The 26288-nt window shown below is 38.8% G+C and overlaps 1 protein-coding gene across 22 annotated transcripts in view; it reads right to left on the reverse strand.

Annotated features, from left to right (window-relative positions):
* The window catches only part of dlg2 (discs, large homolog 2 (Drosophila)), a 281667-nt gene that overhangs the window by 113834 nt on the left and 141545 nt on the right, over positions 1-26288 (reverse strand). The window contains exon 1 of one of the 22 annotated variants that reach the window (XM_067432636.1): positions 11796-12093. The exons of 19 other annotated variants lie outside the window; for them this stretch is intronic. In XM_067432636.1, coding sequence (XP_067288737.1) covers positions 11796-12044 — 249 coding nt within the window. In that variant the 5' untranslated portion in view covers positions 12045-12093. Of the gene's footprint in view, positions 1-1611; positions 2085-11795; positions 12094-26288 lie in introns of those variants that run through there. 2 more of the 22 variants (XM_067432634.1, XM_067432635.1) reach the window with 2 other exon arrangements.

A 26288-nucleotide genomic window follows, 5' to 3' on the forward strand; every position in this document is an offset into this window, starting at 1 on the left:
GTTTCTGTTCTGGCATAATTACTCCTTTATGGATCAAGTCCAGACCGAACTGCCCGAGCTCAAATGTTGTGGGCAGGGCTAAGTTTGGCTGGCATCCAGACAATCTCCATATTTTAGTGTTCAAATTCATCTAAATGTGTAGCATCATCCTCTTCAGCTCTAGTACTGAGAAACAGGTCCAAACAAATCAGGACCTTCCAATCAGCAGCCAGAAAAATCCTGCACTGCTATTTATGTACTGTATATTAAGTTTTTGAGGCAAAACAACTGTCACATGCACTGGATAACTTTAGATTTTACGCAGGAAGTGCCAAATGAAAGCTCCACTTTTGCTTAACTAGATAATCCTGGAGTTTAAACACAGATCAGTACTGCAAGAGGAGAGGGCACACGCTGGTATTCCTATCATTATGAGGACATGACAAAGATTTTTATACTGTACAAACTGTATATTATACTGTATATTATATCCCCTAACCTTAAACCTAGCCATCACAGACAACTTTCTGCATTTTTACATTGTCAAAAAACATCATTGATTTATAAGCAGTTTTCCTCATGGGGACCAAAAAAAGTCCCCATGATGTAGAATACAAGGTATATACACACACACACACACACACACACACACACAGAGGGTCTTCAGAGTCCAGCTGTGTTCGTGCACTGACGGGGTGTGATGCATTGGCCTGATTTGAGTGTTTGGCTGGATCTTTCTCTCTCTCATGCACAAACAGATTACGTTATTATCACTGCTCTAGTATTTATGATCTGAGAACCACGTTGTGTATAACGGTTCATGCGATCAGCGCACAGCCACAAGAACAAAACGAGCATGTCAGAACAGCGGCTCCACGCACTTACATTATCAACATGTACAGTCACTGCACTATGATAAGGACCACCCGATACAAATATTCAATAACCACTTCAATGGAAAAGCAAAATATGATCTCTCCAGCTGGCATTTTGAATATTTGGAAATGTTTCCAAATATAAAAGTTCGAGAGATTCCCACTTTTTAACCAATACATTGCCATGACTTTTCCAGTTTTTTGTGATTACTGGATTTGTTTTTACTAGATTGTTCAGTCTTTTTAACTCTGATATGATGAGCAAGGCTGCATGTATTTGATCAAAAAAAACAGTCAAAACAGGAATATTGTAAAAATATTATAACATGTCCTTTATTCCTGTGATCAAAGCAGAATTTTCAACATCAATACTCCAGTGTTCAGTGTCACATGATCCTTCAGAAATCATTCTAATATGATGATTTGATGCTCAACATTTGATTAATAGAAAGCATTCATTAGAAATATAATTATTTAGTAGCACAGCATTATACATGTCTTTACTGTAACTTTTGATGAAATTAATGCATCCTTGCCGAATAATAATAATAAAAAAATCTTACTGACATTAATCATTAATATACAAAGATTTACTTCGTTTCTAACATTTCCAGTCCTGAAAAAAAAATTTCCAAGGGGTTTTTCAAGCCCTTAACAACTTATATCATCCTGACTTAATTTGCTTTTCTGCTCAGACTACCCATAATGCCCCTCTCCCCTCACGTTCCTGGTACCTAGCCCCGGTGGCACCGGTTACCTGATACGGCTCGTGCCAGCTGTGCGGATGGCAGCCGCACTCGGTCCACAGATCGCAGCTTCCCCCTTTGGCTTGGAGCACGCCACGGCTGGGACTCCTCCAGGAGCTCTCGGAGCGCGAAGCCGTGAGTTTGGCCCTCTGACGGGGCAGAGTGGACATGGATGGGGAGGACGAGGGCTGGTAGTTGTATCCATGCTGTGGTTCATGCTGCCAGCTGCAAGAGCAGGGCGCCTCGCCCCCTCCGCGATCTCCAACGCGGCCGTGCATCTCCACGCAGCAGCTCTGCTGTTTGCTCAGGTAAGCCGTCATCCCAAACACGCGCTCCTCTCCTCCTCTCGCCCTGTGTCTTTCACCTCCCTGTCGCTCCGTTTGTGCTCCGGTGCGGGCAGCAGCAACAGAGGACGCAGCTGTGGTGAGCGGCACTCCTCTGGGCGGTATCTGAGCAGTGTGCTCTCGACAGCGAGAGGGCTGTGTGTGAGAGTGTGTGTGCGTGTGTCAGAGAGAGAGAGAGCAGGAGAGAGAAAGCTGGCTACTTGTAGACACTAGGCATGTTTTAGTTAGGAAGACGGCGAGAACGAGCGCAAGAGGGAATTAGAGAAGGAGGCAGACACGTGTGTTTGTGTGTGTATGTGGGAAAGCTCTGTGTCAATTGATGATTTGTCTGGCGGTGTGTCTTGACAGCATCTCTGCTCAAGGCAGAAGCAATCAAACCGTGAACAGCTGGGGACCCCAAACCGCCCAATCTGACAGACAGATGTCTTACCGACAGCTGCACTTTTTCAACATGATAAAATCATTCAAATGATTCCTGCAGCAAACTCAAAGTACACGAAAAGCTCGCAGCTACTCCAGAGAGATAAGCCACACAGCCTGAAGGAAGACAGAACTGTATAAACAGAACAAATTGGACTAATAAATGTTCTAAACCCTGCTTAACGTTTGAGAAATCACTGTTAGGCAGTGGTTTACTGCTTTTAATAAAGTGGCAAAGGCAAAGATGATAAAACAAAACAATGTCCGATAAATAGTTACATTCATTTTTAAAAGAACCAGATAGAATACAGTTCGTTAACTTAACTCTTTGCTTTTCAATGTTGCCAAGCAACGCAGTAAACTTTAATGACCCTGTCCCAAATGTCATGGTCCTGTGGCCTTTGCTTATACATCAGTAAAGTGGAGACCACAGCGTGTCCCATCTGTCCCTTTAGTCTCAGAAGGGCCTCACGAGCGTCACCTTCGTGCCCACAATGCAGATTTCACAACAGAGTATGCAGCAAAGTATGGACTAATTAACTAAACTGAATCAAAGAGAATTTAATTGATGGGTGCAATTTTTACAAAAGGAAAATAAATTCATTTTAATTTATAATGCTTACCTTGACTTAACTTGAGATGGAAATGCATATAAGATCATTTATAAATTATAAATCCTAAATATATAATATATTAGACAAATATATATTACAATATATTATAAATACATTCAAAAGCTGTTAGCAACAACTTCAGAGGCAAAAACTGAATTTTAAATAATTTACAAATAATAAATTAATAAATGTGCATGGTAAGCATTTCAAAAGAGGGGGGTAATTAATCCAGCAGACTGGCCGTTATTTGCATTTTAAGATAGTAATAAACTAAAAGTAAAGGACATTTTGTAATCCATAATTCAGCAACAGACACAAAACTGTTAGGAACAGCGGAGCCTGTGGATCACGAGCCTCATTAATTCAATAAGATTTCTATTTATAACCAACCTAGTCACATTTAATCAAAACATGGGGCTTTATGCTCAGCAACTGATGCTTAACTGCTTAAGTTAAACCATCCAGCTCCATCAAATCCCAGAGAGCGGCGCTGACTGTCCGCTCAACCAGTGTACGTCATCCCCCCCTACTGGACACCAGCACACAGTACAGCTCAGTACAAATTAAAGCCATACCAGGGCTTAATATGTGTTTAGGATTCAGTCTTTTAGCTGTGGTTATTCATTCTGATTTAGTAATCCCTCACATAGTGTCTCCCAGCTGGCAGTTAGCTTAGATGAAAAAGAATAAAACACTAAAGGTTGATGATGAAGGCTTTAGCAATTTGTTCAGCATGTGTGGTTGTGTAGGCATTCTAAGTGTCTAAATGCCAGTTAATCGTACAGTATTTCACATAATTAACAATCCCTGTGGAACATTCAATTTATCTCCACCTACAATTAAGCAGGTTTCTCTCCACCCACATTCCAATTAAATTCTTGTGACATTTTCCATCCCACCTGCAGGGCACACACAGCATCAAGCTCTAATGGGTTTGAACAGAATGTGAATGTAGCGCCGCGCTTTGACAGACACAAACAAGCAAGGGAAAGGAAACGCTGTCCAAATGCATCCTGATGCGATATTACGCATTTATGTATTTGAAGGTAAAGCAATACCATTAAAAATGCAAAACCATTCTCAGGTGGTGCTTCTAAAAGCTTTTGTATTTTCAGAAAGAAAGTTTGATGATTTTTAGCTGAGATAGATAGGATATCATTTATGAGCTCCAAATACATATGACTTTATTTCTGAAAGCACTAAAGATTTCCGAATAATATCCTGATCGTAAAATAACAGAAATGTGCTATATTTGAAGTCTGAAGTCTGAAGCATGCAATAGCTTTATGTGGCCAATATGTCAGTCATGAACAAAAATTGACTGAACACCTCCACTGCAGTTAAATATGACGCATCAGTAAGACATGCTGCATCAAAACCGGAATCATTATTTGATCACACTACAAAAAAAGAAAAAATCTATTCACAAAATTGAATAATAAAAAAAAAATGGTTAAATTTAAAGTCAAATTTGTAAAAAATGATTTCTGAGATGATAACTGGATGCTATTCACGTGAAATATGATGACGTAATAACATTGCTGTCAACTGTCAATGCCATGTATATTCTCTGTACTCATCATTGCATTTCTAACAGCCGATTGTTCTTTTTGCAGTTGCATTTTGTCATGAAAATGGTAGTATAGAATTATAACGCATGAATAATGTATATTTGAAATGTTTGAGCAAAGCCAAAGAAAAAGTAGCTGAAGAATCCAGTGAGAAAATGTCAGCCATTTCCAATTCCCAAAGAAAAGTCTTGCACGTTTTTTTAATCACACGTTTAACATAATGACAAACACCACTTATTACTGTCAATGCTTGAAATCACGCATTGACAGTAATAGCCTCAGGGTGTGTGTGTGTGTGTGTGTGTGTGTGTGTGTGTGTGTGTGTGTGTGTGTGTGTGTTGTATGCCATGTGTCAATGACAAATGCTTGTCGCAAGCTGTGATGCCACGTCATCAAGATAAACCCTTGTATAATACTGTTGAAAATGTCATAAGATGCTGTCAAATGAATTTTCCCACCTTTCACCAGACAGATTATCGGATGACAGGTGGTCAGCCCTGATATTCACACACGTCACAGTGCCCACTCAAGCCGCTTCACTCACAAGGCTGTGAGAACATGCCACCTATATGTACTGTTAAAGGAGTAGTTCCCTTCACAATGAAAATGTCCTGATAATTTACTCACGAAATTATCAAGATGTGCATGTCTCTCTTCAGGGGGAAAGAAAGACATGGGGCTTTTGAGGAAAACATTCCAGGATTTTTCTCCATATAGTGGACTTCAATGGGGTACAACAGGTTGAAGGTCCAAATTGCAGCTTCAAATCACATTTTCTCCTCCAACTTCAAAATTTGTGAAGGCCGTTTGACTTCATCTTAGCACTTTCTCTTTGTGAACACTTGATCGGTACTTTCGCATGCGACCTTTCCAGAGTGATTGCATTATACGCGGCTCGTCGCAGAGCAGTGCAGGAGGATCATTTGTTGTTAAAAAGTATATACTTTTTTAGAAAATGACCAATGGTTTTGCTCAATAAGACCCTTATTCCTCATGGGGTCATGTCGAGCTCTTTGACGCTGCACTGAAACTGTAATTTGGATCTTCATCCGTTGTACTCCATTTAAGTCCACTGTATGGAGAAAGATCCTGAAATGTTTCCCCAAATGTATTTTCCTCTGAAGAGAGACATGAACATCTTGGATGATGTGGGGGTGAGTAAATTATCAGGACAGTTTTATTCTGAAGTAAACTACTCCTTTAACAGCGAAAACTGCTGGATATGTCATAAACACCGAACAAAACCAGCATGACAAACAATCTTAGTTCATATGATCGAAATCAAATATATAATGATCAAAAGGGTTTATGGTGATTAAATGTTATAAAATGTTATATATTTACTATTTTGTAAATCCAATACATTTACAGTGCCTTGCGAAAGTATTCGTCCCCTTTGAACTTTGCGACCTTTTGCCAGATTTCAGGCTTCAAACATGAAGATATAAAACTGTAATTTTTTGTGAAGAATCAACAACAAGTGAGACACAATCTTGAAGTGGAACAAAATTTATTGGATATTTCAAATTATTTTAACAAATCAAAAACTGAAAAATTGGGCGTGCAAAATAATTCGGCCCCTTTACTTTTAGTGCAGCAAACTCTCTCCAGAAGTTCAGTGAGGATCTCTGAATGACCCAATGTTGACCTAAAGGATTAATGATGATAAATAGAATCCACCTGTGTGTGATCAAGTCTCCGTATAAATGCACCTGCACTGTGATCGTCTCAGAGGTCCGTTTAAAGCGCAGAGAGCATCATGAAGAACAAGGAACATACCAGGGTCCGAGATACTGTTGTGGAGAACTTTAAAGCCGGATTTGGATACAAAAGATTTCCCAAGCTTTAAACATCCCAAGGAGCACTGTGCCCATGATCACTCTGGATGAACTGCAGAGATCTACAGCTAAGGTGGGAGACTCTGTCCATAGGACAACAATCAGTCGTATACTGCACAAATCTGGCCTTAATGGAAGAGTGGCAAGAAGAAAGCCATTTCTTAAAGATATCCATAAAAAGTGTTGTTTAAAGTTTGCCACAAGCCACCTGGGAGACACACCAAACATATGGAAGAAGGTGCTCTGGTCAGATCTGGTCAAAAACGTTATGTTTGGCGTAAAAGCAACACAGCTCATCACCCTGAACACACCATCCCCACTGTCAAACATGGTGGCGGCAGCATCATGGTTTGGGCCTGCTTTTCTTCAGCAGGGACAGGGAAAATGGTTAAAATTGATGGGAAGATGGAAGGAGCCAAATACAGGACCATTCTGGAAGAAAACCTGATGGAGTCTGCAAAAGACCTAAGACTGGGACGGAGATTTGTCTTCCAACAAGACAATGATCCAAAACATAAAGCAAAATCTATAATGGAATGGTTCAAAAATAAGCATATCCAGGTGTTAGAATGGCCAAGTCAAAGTCCAGACCTGAATCCAATCGAGAATCTGTGGAAAGAACTGAAAACTGCTGTTCACAAACGCTCTCCATCCAACCTCACTGAGCTCGAGCTGTTCTGCAAGGAGGAATGGGCAAACATTTCAGTCTCTCGATGTGCAAAACTGATAGAGACATACCCCACGCGACTTACAGCTGTAATCGCAGCAAAAGGTGGCGCTACAAAGTATTAACTTAAGGGGGCCGAATCATTTTGCACGCCCAATTTTTCAGTTTTTGATTTGTTAAATAAATTTCGTTCCACTTCATGATTGTGTCCCACTTGTTGTTGATTCTTCACAAAAAAATTACATTTTCATATCATTATGTTTGAAGCCTGAAATGTGGCTAAGGTCGCAAAGTTCAAGGGGGCCGGATACTTTCGCAAGGCACTGTATATACTATTTACTATTAGATATTTACTGTATATGTTGATACAAATATTAATTAGTTATTATTTATTAATTGATTTTATGTAATGAAATATAATAATATAATAGCATTACTTTAGTAACAACAAAAATATTTAAAATTATTATAATAATAAAATTATTTTATTTCAAATGCTTATTTATTTTGGTTATGATAGCATAAATATTTTTTGTTTTCTCACAAGTAAATTTATGACAAACCTGAAGAAGAAAAATAATAATAATCTACAGAAAGATTTTCTGTGCCCTAGATAAAAGTAAAGTCATTAGATGATGCACAAATCACAACAGATATTTTATTTAGTTGACATTTGAATGGCTTGGATTTGAATGCCGCGTGTCAATTACGCACCGTCTTCAGACTACCGTTCAAACAATTCAATTCAAAACATTTCATGTCGCAGTTCCTACTGTGAAAAAGTTGTCTGCCAAATGCCAAGTATTCCCATTTTAGCATTTAATCTCAAAGCCAATTTTGACTTGCATTTGGCACTTGGCAAGTGTTCATTTTGGACACTGTGTATGCATGAATTCAGGAAACTGGAGCTGTTCTAGAAAGCACAAAGAATGATGAAATATTTTGCTCTATAATTCACACTACAGGCGCTGGCAGTGTCTGGGACGTGGGTTCCAATTAAAAGCCCTTTCTCTCTTGCAGCTCTTCTGGAGAAGTACTCGGGCTACCACGTCTTAATTCTCATAGGAACTGAGAGACACTCTTCCCTCATTTCCCCTCTCACACTGTGTTTTCCACTGCTCAACCCTCCGTTTCTTTCTGCTGTCCTTAAACTGCAAACACTCTCTGGTCCTGTCATTGTGTGACAGGTTATTTATTGCTTCAGTAAAAGCCATTATGGTCCAGAACCCATCTCTCCTTTACCTCAGAGAAAGGATGACCAAATGCCGAGAGAGTCAACACCCAGTCTGACAGCCACATGTTGGACTTCAGTGTGTCCTTAATAGTAAAAAAGTAAGAGGTATTAATGTAAATGACCACTGAAGGAGCTTTACATAATACCTGAGCACATTTCTCAATCATAAAAGAGCATTAAATCATTTTGCTACAATAGCAGGATGATATGGTGTTAATATGAACCTAAACTAAACTAAACAGGGCCAAAGGCAAAAAATGTTCACGGTGTCTGGCTGTCCCCTGCGTGCTGTTGCTGTAGTTCACATTTACCACCACAAGGTGGGGCTTGGCATTAGACTTTGAGATTGGACATGTGGCAAAAAATCAGTATTGGTCCTTCAATTGATTCTGGCACTTTAAAAGTAATACAGACAGTGATTTCACACACATTTTGCACAAAAAAAAAGAAAATTGATTCTCCGCTGCCGTATGGAGGACCGAACAAGCCCTGTTGCTCTGCTGAAAGCTTTTTTTCTGAGTATCTACTTCAGGTTGAAAAGTGAAGGATTTTACTCACTGGCAAAGTAATGTGGCAGGATCCGGCTATAAACTGTTGTACAGCCACTCCATCTGAAAACTGAGTGTGATGAAAGATGGTACAGTCATTTGCTAGTGAAGCACATGCTCAGTTCGTGCCCATTAAAGGCAATGAGAGAGCTACAGAGAGAGCATGTGTTTACTTCACTGGTTTCAACTGAGCTCAGCAGTTATCGTAAAGTTTGACAGAATCTGACAGTCATCAACTGAAGTGACAAACTTTGGTCAGTGTTTAACATATGCTAATAACTAAGAGTTCATAGGAGGTGTTCAAAGATGTATATACTCTATACACTGCAGTGCACACTAATATATTCAACAAAATTGCCCATCATGACATTTTAAAGGTTCCTAATTTAGTTTGGGAGGTCTCCTACAACAGGTTTACATGCATCAAAGGTAATTCAACTCCTTTTCTCAAAATATACTTGCACATCACCTAATTTCTCAAAAACACGACAACGACTTGTTTTCCCAGGAGGTCTCCCATTCAGGTACTGACCAGACTCAACCCTGCTTAGCTTAGCTTGCAGCTGCAGGGTGATAAGGCTGCGAGCGCGAGTCCGATGATGAAACATTGAAGAACTAGTTATTCAACCCAAACCTTCATCAAAAGGACAACTCGAGCAGGACGTTTCTCAGAGATACGCTACTCATTTTGAGGTTCATTATGAGATACTGCAGCTGTAATTCCTCACCATCAGCATTAACAAGTGTGTGTCCATCAACAAACCCATGTGTGTGTTTCTGATTTATTGCGGTGCACATGCCGGAACTGTATCAATAACAGCACATACGTGAGCCCAGCACTAGCGTCAGTGACTGATGGATCATAAATCTGGCTCCATCCTTTATCTTTATTCACAGTAGTAAGAACGACAGACAATCTGTATTAATACACACAGATTTAGGTAATAGTGGCCCAGAGCTGATGAGCAGAAGAGTTTCAGTCAGACAGTCATAACGAGAGTTAGCCGGAAACTTACACAATATAAAACACAAAACATCAATAATGATGAATCATACTTGCAGTCTATGATTCAGAGGAGCAAGTTGGTCAAAATAAAGTGAATACTGCTCTATCTTTAATGGATAAGCATTCTGTAATCCCATTTCATCGAAAGATTACTGCTGTTGTTTGTATTACTGTAGTAATTTGAACCACCGACTCTTCAAATCTTAATCCTTTAGACATGCATACAAAGAGAATTTGCCTTTGCAGAACAGAACCGAAAACATGTACACCGCACGAACAGCGTTTGAGGGCAGGTCAAAGTAGACGTCTGCTGGCAGCAAATGAAGAACATAGGCTGGAATGACGCAAATCTGTTGCATTGTTACGTATAAATGTTACGGAAGTAAGACTGAAATTACTGACGACTCATTTTGGCAGTTCAGAATCAATTCTTTCTTTTAGGAGATAACTATTTATTGCGCACTTTGCACACCTTTTACATTCACAAATAGCGATATTGCACACTTCATGAAAGTTAATATCTGAAAAAACACAATAGTTTATTAAAAACAGTACATAGTACGTTTTGGCTAAAACTTTTCAGTGGAAAATAAATAATTATATAGAGCTTCTGAATAGAGCTTTGTGGTGTACAAGCTTGAAGGAGAGCTAAAGTCTGCCAAAATAACCACTGACCTAGTCTCAGATTTACCAACTACACCAGTTCACTGAATTTAGTCCTGGAAGTTATGAAGACTTCCTCCTGGGTTTTGCTAATTGGATTATGGAGGAGTGTATGGAACCTATGAGCAGAGGGTGATCTTAATAAGAGGAAAGCTAAACAGGGGAGTGACTATAATTTAATGCAAAGGGCAGAGAGGTTAGCTCTGCGGATAGAGAAGCAGTGCCAACACTTACTTTGGAGAAAGAGCTTTAGAGCTTTTTGTTGGATCCAAGAAGAGATTCCTTGAACCTAGCCCATGGCCATTGCATTAAGCAACACCAACACCATAATAATCACCATTAGTGTTCACTAAAAGACAGTTTCAGCTCCTTAGAGACTGTGTCAACCCTCAATGGCTCGTTTCTTTCCCCCAGGGCCTTAATGTCCTCATATCCTTTCCATCTGGTCAACTACTACCTTAACTACACTTTATCTATATCTATTAATCTTTGTTTTCTGAAGAAAATGTATGTATTTGCTTGTTCAGTACTCACTACCACAGCTGTGGTAATACAGCTAAAAACATGAAAGGTTCTTGGTGTGTTGCTATCCGGTTGCTAGGATGTTACTTAACATATTCTAGACAATTTTATTGTCTTTGAAAAATAATAGCACACCAATTAGCAGGAGTGGTAAGAGTGCAAATTCAGCCTAACATACCGTACACACACCTCTCACATAGGATTGGCTCCAGGCTACACATGAAACCTTAAATTGTTTTAACACCCCTGGCGTCCTTTTAAAAACAGAAGACAGCTTTTACATTGATTAGTTTCATTAGACTCTTTTCCACTGGAATATGTCTCTGAGTGCTGGCAGTCTGTGAGTGATGTTTCAAAGGCTAATGCATGGAACGCTTCTGGTCGAGGGCCAGGCCTGTGTAATCAACTTCAGAAATTATGAAACCAGTTCAATGGTTCAATAAAAACTGTGTGGGGGGGGGAGAGAGAGAGAGAGAGAGAGAGAGAGAGAGAGAGAGAGAGAGAGAGAGAGAGAGAGAGAGAGAGAGAGAGAGAGAGAGAGAGAGAGAGAGAGAGAGAGAGAGCGCTTATAAAGGCATTATCTAACAAAAGCGAGAAGGCGGTAAAAAGGACCTATGGAGAAATAGTGAACAATTGTTCCTCTTTAGTGGTCTGGTTTTGGAAAAACATTTGGTCTACTGTCTGGGAAACACTGTCTGCAAGATTCTGTAATGGGATAGCATACTGGTTTACTTGTTATAGACTTAAACCAAATAAATAGCTGCTAACCTGACTGCAACTCCTTCGATGTCTCTTTAGAAGTCTCTCAGATAGACTTTGCTTCCATTTACAGATGGTGACAAGAGACGGCCACTTAATCGGCCCCAGGTCAGGAGATTTGCTCTTCAGGGCCTCCATGCTGAGCCGTTTGCGAAGCGGTCGTAAGGATTCAGCTTGAGGAGGGGCGAGAAGGTTGGGCGCACTTCCTCTGTGGAACTTCTCCCGAAAAAGGCCATTATTCACCGGCATGTAGCTCATGGCGGATGGCAGGTCGCCCAGCAAAGCTGGACAATGCAAAAACTTCCACAAAAGCCTTTCGTATGCACCCAATCAATGGACAGCTTTGGAACAAGGTCACCCTAACACTGATATAATGCACATATCCGCAGCCCAGTGGAGCCAAGCCACAATGAAATGGACTTTTCAGCGCTGGTGGCTAATAAACAAACAAATCCATAGATTCTTTAGAAAAGCGAAAGTCGGTCAAATATCAGAAGCCAAATCCAGCGGCTTTGGATGTGCAGAGGACGGTTAGATCTCCAGGCTCAGAACAAATCATTGTGGGACTCGAGAAGACCGAGGCAGTCCCAGAAGTCTGTTCATCCTTGGATGAGTATCTCCTTCCATCAGGGGACGGCGTATGGGAGTAGAAACTCCGAGATGGAGCTTTCTGGACGTGGCCTGTGCTACAGTAGGCTAGGCTAACCGAGGCTTAGTTGGACTTTTTTCAGGGCGTGGTAGGGAGAGAAAAAGTGCACAGAGAGTGACACAAACTCAATAAATCAGGGGGGTTGATGGGGCGGCGGAGGTAGATGAGATGAGATTAGCAAGGGGCAGCAGTGAGATGCAAATCACATGGGGATATAATTAAAGCCTAAGGGAACATCACTTCAGTGAGTGGCCATCGCCAGATTACAGCCAATCAATAACGGAGCCGACAAACACATAAACACGAGCGCTGGCACACATTCATACGCAGAGATGGTTATCAGGCTCAGACACGAGCCAAACTTAAATTCACCACACTGGGAATGCCACAGCAGGCTTAAACGCCAGTTACAGGATGCTGAGCGTGAAAGGAAAATTAAACGTGCAAAGCGCAAAAACAGCAATTAACCGTGTACTGGGCTCCATGCTGCCAAATCAGACAAAGGGGGATGATGGGAAATCCCAGAATAGACAGGCTAAATGTGTTATCTCTTTGATTACAGCTCTAAACGTCGCTAAATGACAACAAGCGGCTAATCAGGTTCGCAGAGGAAATGGTCTGACTGCTGCTTGATCATTATAGCAGTTGCAGCCTGGTCTTTATGAATGAGCGGGAAAGAAATACAATAGAAAATACAGTATATGATTCAAACAAAGGACGTGACTGTGCTGCATAGAAATCGAAATATTAGCATGCATGAATTTAGACCATTTATAAGTGGTTCTTTAACTTTATCCACTCTCTGATTTATCAAAATTAAACTTTCTTTTTATGAAGATCACAATTTGAAAAGGTTTTAGTGTTTATTTTTGTCCCAGATCCTGATTTAAAAAAAATTACATTAACATTGACGAGTGAATGTTATAATGTTTCATTCTGTGATGCCAATGAACATTATAAATTCCATTGAAATGTATAAATAAAACCAAATTCATTTATTAATAGAACCAAAACTTTTTTAAAAATCAAGTAATTTTATACATATGTATAAAAGTTCAAAGTTTTGGGGTTGGTAAGATCTTATGCTTGCAAAGTCTGAATTTATTTGGTCAAAAATACAGTAAAAGAGTAATATTGTGAAATATTACAATTTAAAATGTCCTTTATTCTTGTGATGTAATGACAAAGCTGAATTTTCAGCATCATTACTCCAGCCAAATTATTCTAATGTGCTGATTTGGTGCTAATACAACATTACACACTTTTTAAAGGTATTATATATAATAAAATCACACACTATTTGAATATTATTAGTGGGCAAATAAACTAGTCAGAGCGTGAAAAGGGTTGTGCTGTTAGAAGGTTGATTTTCACAGGGCCAAAAGTGAATATATTTCAGAAACACCCTTATGTGAGACCATATTCTGTTCTGATGCTTTGTTGCTTTTTTGCGTCAGATTCTACAGTTGCATCAGATGCTGCCATGGTATTTTTTTGACGTCTATGTTGCTTCCTGCATTTCAGTGTTAAAATTGGTGTTTGTGATGAATTGAAAAGGGTTTGATTTGGTTTGATCTGCTCTGCTCACATTCATTGTGTGGTTTTGGATTATTCAACTCCTGGTCAGCTACAGATAAAACGGCCTGGCCTTTCTGTCGCTCTCGTTTTCCCATGGGGTGGGTGGATAAAGTTGAGGCAACATGAGCCGGGCTGTGACTACCATACACAAAGACAAAGAAAGAAAAGCACACCCTTCAGAAGTGGGCCAGCGCTCATCTCAAGACCCCATCCCTACCCATCTCTCTCCGCTCATGTTTATATCCACCCTGCTCAGCGTATCAACAGTATGACATTTTGAAATCCATAACTCAAACTCCCCCCGTCTGTTACCTGCTGCCGAGAGCTCCATCTATTATACATAGGTTTTAACCTGCACATCTTGTAAAGCTTCCCAGAGAGAGACAGACATAGAGAGAAAGTAAAAAGATGCATGAAGAACAGATCAAATACAAATATTATTGTGTATGAGAGACAAAGGTAGAAAGAAAATTAAATGAAGAGAGGCTCTAAAATAGAAGACATGCTGTCTAAGCACAGACATACACCAGTGCATAAAAAAATTGATTTTTTTTTTTTTTTTAGATGAACTAATGATCTATATGCATTACAAATTTCAGGGTAATTAATCATAATACAGAACTCTGACTGCTGAGCGATGATCAAGGTACCTGCTCAGAATACATCTAAGGCCATCAAAAGACCTTTGAACATCAGAAGGGATACTAGTCTTTTGATTGAAACTGTTGTGGACAATCATTTTAGTGGGCAAATTGATGCTTCATAATCACCTGAACAACATTACGCTAATTTTTAAAAACCAATGAAAATAAAAAAATTACAACAACAACAAAAATAAATCAATGAATTAATAAAAAATGTCACAACGATACATTTAAATTATACGATTATTTGACCATTAAATAAATGTGAAGCGTGTCATTTCTGTGACATCAAACTAACATCAAACAAAACTGCAAAAATGTGTGTTAAAAAAGAGTGAAACTTAAAAACTCCAACTAATTAAAAACTGTCAATTCTCAAACTCACATCACTGGATGAGCCAATGCTGCTGTTGTCGGACAGTTTGTGTTGCGCAAAAAATGTTTTTATAGCACCACACAGAAACATTTGTTCAAGAAAATCAGTCTATGAATGGGTCACTTATAAATGTTTCTGCACATTAACCTGCACGGAGAGAATAATATTTTTATAGTTTTTATATAATATTATTTTCACAATTACACACTTTAAGCAAGTATCCAACAGCACGTTACTGTTTGATTCTTAATATGCTAAAAAGCTATTGAACATGTCTGCTCTTATCCAGACCAGGACCGTTAAAGCCTTTACATTGATCTGATCTCAAGACCAGAAGCAGGAAAAGAATGCTTTTCATTAACACACACTTCGCTATCTTTGTGGGGACTCTCCGTAGACATGAAAACAACACACACACACACACACACACACACACACACACACACACACACACACACACACACACACACACACACACACACACACACACACACACACACATACATGTTGGTCTATGTGGTTTACAGGGACTCTCCATAGGCGTAAAGGTTTTTATACTGTACAAACCGTATTTTCTATCCCCCTACACTGCCCCTGCCCCTAAACCTACCCATCACAGGAAACATTCTGCATTATTACTTTCTCAAAAAAATATCATTTAGTATGTTTTTAAGGCCATTTGAATTATGAGGACATTTGATATGTCCTCATAAACCACATTTATAGTGTAATACCAGTGTAATACACACACACACACACACACACACACACACACACACACACACACACACACACACACACACAGAGTGCATCTGGTTTGCTGTCTTTGTGGGGACTCTCCATAGACATGAAAACTTCTTTGCTTCAGATCTATAGACCAGTGAAGCAACTAATGAGATCTTTTTACCACTAAATACATCACTGGAACTTCACATCATTAATTTTTTAAGCAAACAAATAGAACAAACACAGAGCGGTCTAAATCGTCAAGTAAAAGCAACACAAATTCAGCCCAATGATTCAGTTCCTTTGGGTGAGCCATACAGTATAAAACAATAATCATCAGTAACCGAAGTAAAAGCCCATACAAAAAAAATACCATACCATATTTTTTTGGGACATTCACCATGTTTATACCATGATATCGCCTTTTAAGGGTCATTACTAGTTTAGTTTAGTTTAACTTTAACTAAATAGTGTTGGATGTTCTCGCCTATGTTACAGTTTCTGCCATTTGGCCCCTTCAAGCGCTGTCGCTGTGGGAATAGACTGTCAGTCGCTGACAGCTCGTCTGCTGGCCGACAGGGACGTGCTCCAGCCTTAAGCCCAGGAGGAAATGGCTCGTGTTAGTAAAAGCCATCCTAATATTAACAGTCTTATTTCAGAGTGAAGAGTGGCCGAATTCACCTGTCAGATCCATCTCACAATTCCCCCTCCTGAATCAGAGAATGTCAGACAATTTGTTCTCCTAATTAAGAGTTAAATGAAGCGTTCAGCCTGACATGGAGTGATGAATCTCAGCTGTCCAATTTATATATTCAGTCAATTAAAATCAAAATGGACCATATTTTATTTTTGTTAATAAATGTCCCAGGTCTAATTGTGTCTGATTCATCAGTGCACATTATATTGAAGGAAAAATTACAACTTTAAAAGAAAAACTAAAATCTAAATAAATAAATGTATATAACTATTAATCCTTTATAGTTATATTATTTTACTGGATTTGCAACGTAAACATTATAACTAAGTATGTAAATACATTAATATGATAATATACACAGGTTATTATAGGCCAAATCAAAAATGCAACACACAGGCTCCATCTTCATGTCCCGATCTACCAAAATGTCTGCATGAAATTTGAGGCTGCTGATGGTTAAATAGCTAAAGCTAGCAAAGCTGACATACATCCCATAATAATTCTGCAACAGTACATGAGAGGCAGACAATCTGAATATGCAGTGTCTTATCTATCCTGAGTGAAAGAGAGTTAGGGGTCGTTTTTAGTGCAGTCCTTTATGATCTGGCCATTCTGCCTGTTAATGCCATTGTGAAGTTCTCATGATGTTCATTAAGGCAGTGCTAATTAAGTTCTAATTCTGCCGCTCTACAAAACACTTAAACAATGCACACTCATTTAAAACAGAAAAAAAAGGTTGGGGGAGAGAGACAATGACACAAACTCGTTTTACCATCCTTCTGGAAAATGACCCAACTTCCTGCTTTTACGCTGTAACACTACAGCTCTGTTCCCAAACATAATGAGATAGAGCTCTTTATGGCACAGTAGGCACACTTTCAGAACGAAATCGCTTTCTAAAGGTTGGCAGCAAAATGATGCTGGCTTTTAAGATTGTTTTGGAAAAATGAAAGCAGCCTCTTATGTATTCAACATGAATAAGGCAACCTCTGAATACACTGCAAAACATCTGTGGACAAAATGTCCCACAGACCAAAATTAAGTAATGATAAGTTAGGGGAGAGCAGGGGCGAAAGTACCATTTTTCAGAAAATGTGTTTTAGACAGAGATGTATATTTGCTCTGGTCAATAACTCACAAGTGTGGTCTATCAATTCCAGGTGGTATTTTGTAAAAATGCAGAACGACTACAGTATAAATTTACATTGAACATAAGATGAGGATTGTTACTTTTGACCCCGTCAGTTGGGACGAAAGTAACACACAGGTGGGTCAAAAGTAACACAACGATATAATCTAGATTGTTTTGTGTTACTCTTGTTTTTATTAAATATACCTGACTATGACCTTGTTAATATGTAACTGCAAACATATTTTGTAGCTACTTTATCTTTGCAAAAAAAAATAATTAAATTTTCATTTTCAATTTTAAGTTTAATCAAATTTTTCAAATATAACCTGACAATACAAACTTGTAGGTCTAGAATATTTTTTTGTTTAATGTCAATCTATTTGATCATTTTTTTCTTCAACAATATGAATGTGGCAAGGGGGGCGTGGTTCAGCGAGGTCTGCAGCGGGAGAGAGAGCCGCGGGACGAGCGGTAAGTGAGTGGGTTGGACGCAGATTAATAACACCTGTATCTTGTTCCAGTAATGAGCGCGGAGAAGGGATAAAACGCCAGCGGAACCAGAGACCAGGGAGAGAGAGAGGGACTGTTGACGTGAACCCACAGAGACTGAGATATCCCGGAAGCCGGAAGTGCCGACCCGGAAGTGATCCTTGAGTTGAAGTTACAGCATACCACGGAGTGTGTTATTGTATTAAGAGTTATAATAAACAGAAAACGTCAACAGTCCTGCCGACCCCCGTGTCCTCTTCCTTCCTTATATACGAACATTGTTACAATGAACAATATGAAAATTAAATTAGCATAATATGCATTATATATATATAAGTGGGACAAAAGTAACAAGTGTTACTTTCGTCCTGACATTTAAACACGATTTACTTTCATACTGAAAAACTCTGAAAAGACAAACCTTCAGGATGCGTAACAGCAATAAATAATCTGTAGAGTGATCATTACTGTGACACATGAAACGAGAAACACAACTTGCAATTAGAAAAAAAAGTACCGCTTCAGTAATTTACTTTTCGTACTCGAAAACTATATTTCGGATCCAACCGCGGGAAACGACGACGAAATCACATGACTTTTGGCAGATCCATCAAAGGTTGCGTACTGAACGTGCTGTCATAGCTTGGAATGCAAATGTAGTCAGGGCTCTGAGAAAATCGCTTCGTTACTTTCGTCCCGCGTTACTTTCGCCCCGGTTCTCCTAATAAATTAAATAATTAAATAACAAAATATGCACCAAAAAACCCTAAAATAATTCAATCATGTTTACATAAATGTATCTGTCATATATAAGAATGATGGTATCTTTAAGATTTAAGTGCACTCTGCATTATGGGACCGGATGTTAAGTGTATGAAGTGGGCAGAAAAGAAGTGACGTTGCCATGCAGAAAACTGACAAGTGTGTGACTGATTTCTTTCAGTGTTTGAGAGACATCTGAACGCAAGAACAGATATACAACAGTATCAAATATATTTAAGTTATTTAAAACTGTGTGTGTGTATTATTTATATTATATTTAATAATAATTAATATTATATATATAAATTCTCAACAAAGCCAAAAGTGAAGTCATCTGGAATCAAGTGTGATTTGCATCTGATGCTCTTCACTAGAGTACCGTGAACATCTAGTATATATGTGCTGTGGAAATGTTGCCTGTGAAGACTGTTTATTGCCAGCAGCTTTACTGTATTAAACATCAAAAACAGTGTCAGTGTCTCGTTTCATCAGAAGCACAACTTCATTTTCTACTATAAAGCAGCTCTCCAGTGTGTTCATGTTTTCACAAGCGGACGTCTGATCTCGGTGGACTCAACGGAAGAAAGGAAGCAGAAAAGATCTCAATGTGAAAGACATATTACCGTGTTTTCCAGAATACAAGGTGACCCAAGCTTTTTTGGCTGAATTTTGCCGAATGCTCAGTTCTACTTGTATTTGGTGCTACCTCTGTAGAGAGTGTATTATTAACAAGTAAAAGTTTAGACCCAGAATATAAGACGACTCGATTTTTCAGATGTCTCTCCAAGATAAAACAATACCTTAAGTGCAAGCGCCACGGACCAGATGTTAATTTTGGATGTTTTCATTTGAAAACATCTTTCTGCTGAGATGATGTTGCTTCTTTGGTCAACTAATAAGGCCCACAGCATATTTCATATCAGTTTGTTCTTAGATTTCGTTTGAAGTATATCAGGATTTTAAAATGCAGCTGTTTATGTAGGCAGTAGACAGTTTTTTGAACTTGCAACTCAAATACAAAGAGAACCTCAACACCTGAACCTCTCAAGACCTTTGAGTTTACAGCCCATGTGCTGACTGACACTTTCATCCACCACTGCCCATTAAACCAAGGACATCTCCAACTTCCTGCGATTAAACTTATCACTGCTCACAGCAGATCCTGTGGTGGCACTAAGCCACATCTGTCATATATCCCTCCACCAGGACCGGCCTCAGAAAACACGTGGCCTAATCCGCAGCGGAACTGCAAACATCCCCTATTTGGGATGCAATCCAGCTCCAGGATCGCTTAAGCCGGAGTTCAAAAGCTGGACATAACAAATCTAGTCGACACCCAAACATAGGCTGATTTAAGCCAATTTGTAGTTTGTTCAAACTGGTTTGAGAGCAAAAAGGCTTCCGACTAGATTGTGGCTGGATGATCAATAAAGTAGAGGCTGTAGTCAGAATCAGCAACACTTGAACTGATTCTGGGGTTTGCTGCTCCAACAGTGAGGACGAGAGACACCTCAATTTGCTAGAGACAAGAACAGGTACAGAGAGCGAGACAGACTCTAACAATAGCACAAGCCTGTTACAGCGTGTATTGCCTCGCCTTTACAGCTCTTCTGACATATGCGATGGAAACAATATTTTGGAACAAACACACCACATTAGAGGATGCTGAAGTCAATCGAATAAATTCAGCTCCAGGTAGCACTGAATAAGTGTGGTGTGAAAAATCTCAGCCTCAGCAGATCACTTTCACACAGCACCTGTTATTTACTGTTATCCTATACATAACCGCCTACCTCGCCCGAAAGCCTATACATTATTCATATAACACAAATGTCAACATGTAGTGATGAAGCCTACATCACATCACTTCTCCTATTCTTTTAGGAAAACCAATTTATTACTTTGAATATATAAAAATGACCCCATGCTTTTTTTTACCTCTCTGCTGTAATATCTTTAAAACATGCTGGACCGCCGCCAGACCACTATAAATTTACAGTGCTGAATCACTAAATACAACATTATTCAAAACAAAAAAGAAAATCCTCATCATTCTGCTAATGTAGAAGCCTCATTTTACAGGCATAAAGGCTATAGCCACATTCTAATATGAATGCGGAGAACAATGCGGATGGCAAAGTTGCATTAAATAAATCAGGCCCTGCACGAAAACCAATTTTAAAAAGTCATCGCCGCATGATAAAACCTTACAGAGGCAAATGAGGGAGACAAATGGGGAAGGCTCCAGCCAGAGCCGAATCTAATAACGTTTTGGGACATACACACACACACACGAGACAAAATGTGTTGAACCTTGCAGTTCTTTTTATGAGGGCTCAATGACCGGTATGAAATATGTGAGACCGCACTGTACTCACAGAAAGAATTAGAGCAGAACTTCATCACCACTGAAACTATTTAGGAAAAGATACACTGCAAGGTTTGCTAACAATTCCTGCATGTCTTTGGTAGAGCAGCGATTTCTGTACGAATGTTTACTTCGCTTAAACCTACTTAAACCTAACCATAACAGAAAGAAAACCTTCTGCTTTTTTTTATTGCACAGAATATATTCATAATCACAAATAATAGTTTGTGTAGGCTTTTAGTAGTGTTTACGTAAATTGATTTGACATCATGTTTCAAGATTAAAGCAGAATGATATACACACACATATATCTTTAGCGTTCTTGAGCATTGCTTTTCAATGAGAAATAATAACATGGTGAAAGGTCCAAAATGACTGTAAAGTCTAACCTTCACTTTTATCTCTTTAATAAAGAGGCTTTTAGACATTCCTCCAGTTTGCCTTTTATATAATGAAGTTCACATATCCAATGTTTTGTAACCGATTGCCCATTTATCCAGGGTTATTCATAAAAAAAGAAAAAGAAAATTCCTTGGGATGTATTTAGAACCATTCATTTTCACATTTGTTGAGGATCCTTAAGTTACCCAACCCAAAAATCAATGTGACTTTATTAAATGGAACACAAAAGGAGAAATTTATAGTAGAAAGTTCCCATTGGGAAAGGTCCCATTCTTTGCATGTTTTCAAAGCTTTGATTATGTTTACATTTTTGCGTGTTCTTGTGGGCGGAGGGTTAGTCAACAAACGGTTCTAGTGACGTCATTACATCCCTGCACTTCCTGCTGTAGTCCAAACCGATTGTATCAAATTGTATAAAGTATAATCACAAAAAACACTAGCCTTGACTGTGTAAATTATATATATATATATATATATATATATATATATATATATATATATATATATATATATATATATATATATATATATATTCTTATTAAAGTTACTAAAGTGATCCAGTCAAGTGCAGTGAGTGATTTTTTTCTTTGTCTTTTGTTGTTTGATTAACATTAATGACACAGACTGCAACAGCTATATTAAGCTACTGTCACTTTAAGACCAAATGCACTGAACTATTATATTGAAACATATTAGAGCTTAGATCGGGCCCAAAAAAATCAAGCCCGACTCTACCCGAGCCGATTGCATTTTCACGCAGCCGCTGACATGAGCTGATAACATCAACGCTTTCTCCAGAGCGGCTGTACAGCCGAATCAAATTTTGTTGCAATATTGTCCTGTTTAACACTGTGAAGCTGCTTTGAAAAAATTGTCATTGTAAATGTGCTTAATAAATAAAGTTGACTTGACTCAGCTCAATAAGTCGCAGGCACACTGCACATGCTCATGAACCGCTCACTGGTAAAAAAGGATACTCAGATATTTATCCGTAGCGTACTTTGTTGAAACCATTAAACAATGTTTTTTTTTCTTCATATTTATGTTTAAATATAATATTATTTTTACATTTCATCTGATTATGAGAAGTGCAAAGATGTGAGTGGGTCAGAAATGATTTTGGTGGTTATATTTAGTTTAATATTAAGTTTTGTTTTGTAGAAAGCATTTCTTTTGTTTTGTTTAAATTGTATCTTAATTTTAATAAAGGTTTCTACGGACAATTGCCTGGATTTAATAAATAAGAAGCAAATAGCAGACTATCGTGACATGAAGTCGCGGAAGCCATCGCTTTCATTGCTCATGAACTGGAGCGCGTCTCAATAAATAAACTGAAACTCAGCAGGCTACTTGCCTCACAGACATTAGAAATATTCGTATAGAAAGCTTGAAATGTCCGCTTTTAAACAAAATGATTCGAAACGAAAATACTTAATTAAGCAAATTGCAGTGTTCACGTGAGCAGCTCATTACTCAGAGCGTTTCTGTTCAGAATACTGCGCCTTATCCCTGCCTGTGCTGTGAGTTTATTGCACATTTTTACACTAATCCTGACTTGTGCAACTTTGTAGCCAACACATTTGTTTCTTAGTTGTAGTATTAGTTTTTACTTTACTAAAAATATGTTATGTCTGACTATAGCATAGCTTTCTGCCCACCCAATTAGACTAATAACGTAATTATTTAAAAAAAACACAAACGCTTGATCAAGGGCCCGGCCCAAGGATAGTGCCGGGAAATCTCTGCCCGACCCCACCTGCGGGTCAGTTCGGGTCAGGTTCCGGCTCGGGCAGGAAATCTAAACTCTTATACATATGCTCCTTCTTTCTCAACTCTTTATTCTCATTTAAGACCTAAACTGTTTTACAAGGATACTTGTAAAATGGGCATTTTGACATTAAGGAGACAAAAATATCTTCAGCACTCAGGCCCTCTATGAGCAGTGGCTTCATGTGCACATGTCTTTCAGATAGCACTTAAACCACTTAACCATCTATCTTACAGTGCACACACAGAGAGAAATTAGTCCTCTTTTGCTGCGTATTGCGCTTGAATAGTGTAAAATCAAATGTTTTGCATTCAACTAAGCTTTTGTGGCAGTGTGGCACATCAGCATCAAGTGAGCATGACTGGGATAGTGACTAAACTCTACCAGTTGAAAAATGTATTTTGGTAAATCATGTCTTAGTGTTGCACACAATACCGGTACAAGAATGTTAAAAAGCCTAGAAAAACCTCAAAGTGCTACTCGCGCTGCTGGGCTCAGAAATGAAGAGCTCGCTCAGGTATCCACCTTTCAGGCACTGATCGGGAATTCAGTTCTCTTTCATGGATTATTCAGCTTGAATAGCAAAAAATGCCAAAACGCACATCCTGGTGAATATGTCTTAAGCGAACGTAACCAGTTAAGAAAGAAATCTGATGTGTTCCAATATATTGGATCTATGCATCAGACGAGATGGCAACCTAATGAACCTGATTTATAATGCTAGTTTGTTTTTAAATGATTGTATAAAATGATGAATTTTAAGCTCTGTCACATCATGTAGCTTGATGCTAGTTGTATATTGAATGTACCTGTCATGCCAGGAGCTATTCTGTTCCATAATCTAATTTAGTTAAATAATACTTTTGGGGGGATTTAGCAATTTCTTTTTTTGTTTGCCGTGGTACGAATTTAGTACACAAATTAGTATCAAGAATCTTTTTTTTTTTTTTTTTTGATAATATCCTCTCAAATACTAGACTTAAGAAATTAACTCCAGGACACATAGAAGTGTGTGGGTATATTTGCAGAGCAGCTGCTGGGGTAGCCAGGTCAAAAAGAGGAGAGAGACTGTCTACCTTCACCTGTTCCTCGAGTTTAATGGCTCTGAGCACAAGCGGGCAATGTGACCCGAGAGCTCATGCCGTCCATGTATGACCCAGACACATCTTTTATATGAAGGGCAATTGAACGCGCAAGGACAAAAAAAAAAACTCCCAAAACACTCTCACACACACACACACACACACACACACACACACACACACACACACACACACACACACACACACACACACACACAAACAATGCCTAAAACAGCCACCTTTCTGGAGATGACATTTCAAAACATTCACATATAGCGTTTTTTCTGGGTAGAGTTTGTCGAGGCTATAGAGCAGGTAGCGAGACAACATCAAGGCCGTCTTTAGATAGTTTAAAATAAATTACTTTTGCTCAGAGGTTATTCACAAATGCAAAAATTGTCTGAGGACACATTTTCTGCTGATCAAATAATAAAAAGGGTTCATTTCAATTTGATTGTATCGCTTCACTGGTTCCTCCATAATAGCAGGTGTGCAGAGAGGCACGAATAAGCGTGAAACACTCATCAAATCCAGGTTGAGCGTTATGAACCAGGGAGCCATTAGATCTTTGAAAATGGGAAAGAGGAGAAGAGCAAGTTTACAAAAATGTTCTAAAAATATAAATATACATTTATGTACATTAAACAGGTGCTTATTTATATTTGCAAACAGGAACAGGGTTGTAATGGTTTCTTGGCTCTGTCCTTGTAAGGATTGAGACAAAATCATTTCACTTGTATGTCCTGAAATACGCCCATGGCACCCCTCAGATGTAGTACAACACTTGCAAATCCATGAATAATCATTATCACCAGAAATCTGTTTAAAAAGCTGATAAAGGGATGATCAAATCAATAATGCCATTTTATTAAACATGGGATTTCTTTGAAATATTTTTTCATATTTCATGTATTCAGCGCACCTGTGCCAACCATTCAGGTGTACAAACGCTGCTTATATATGAATCCATAAACCAAAGAAAAACACACTGGAAATCACCGTTTCCCTTAGCTTTAAACACATAGCCACTCTCATCCAGATGAGATGACAGTATGTCAAATTTGACAATTTCAATAACTACCAAGCTGCTGCTCTTATTGAGACAAAGATCACAGAACAGGCAAAACATCAGCAGCAGCAAGAAACGACCTGTGGACAGATGAAACAAATCTCAAAGTAACTGCAGTGGTGAAGCGTCTGCTGGAGAGTGTGAAACAGTCCCAGCACAGGCAGACAGGTGGGCAGGGTGTGAAACCCTCCTGCCAAAACAAATCAATACAACCATCGGTGCATTTCTGAACCAAGAAAATGCCAAGAGTAAATATCACCTAACCATCAAATAAGACCTATTTTGCTTGAAACCTATTTTAAGACCATTATGATTTGACATTTTTTTTATGTCAGTTAAGCACCCCATCAGTGGTAGATACAGCATATTTCAGAACTTTGAACTGAAGCAGATGGTTGGTAGTTACTAGTTAGAGTAAGTTTCTTGGTGTCCTTATGTGGCCTGCGGTCATCAGCATTCGCCCACGTTCTGCTGTTCTGGACATACAGTTCCAGACTGGGGGATGTGTCCTTTGGAAACTTCGGTTTGTCAGCATAAATCATTTTCTTCCTCCTTCTACTCACCTTGGAGGCATGACTATATGAACATGTATGTTTTGAACATATGAATAATAATAAAAAAACAGATACAAGATACCTTCACCTTCACACTAGGTTATATGTTGCTAGGCAGCACTTTGCTGGATGTTCAAAAGAAGAAAGCCTGCATCAAAAAGACACAAACTTAACCAAAGGGGCTGAATCTTTTTTTTATTTGGAAT

This window comes from Pseudorasbora parva, chromosome 23 (genome assembly GCF_024679245.1).
Source record: "Pseudorasbora parva isolate DD20220531a chromosome 23, ASM2467924v1, whole genome shotgun sequence".
In the NCBI taxonomy this organism is placed as follows: Eukaryota; Metazoa; Chordata; class Actinopteri; order Cypriniformes; family Gobionidae; genus Pseudorasbora; species Pseudorasbora parva.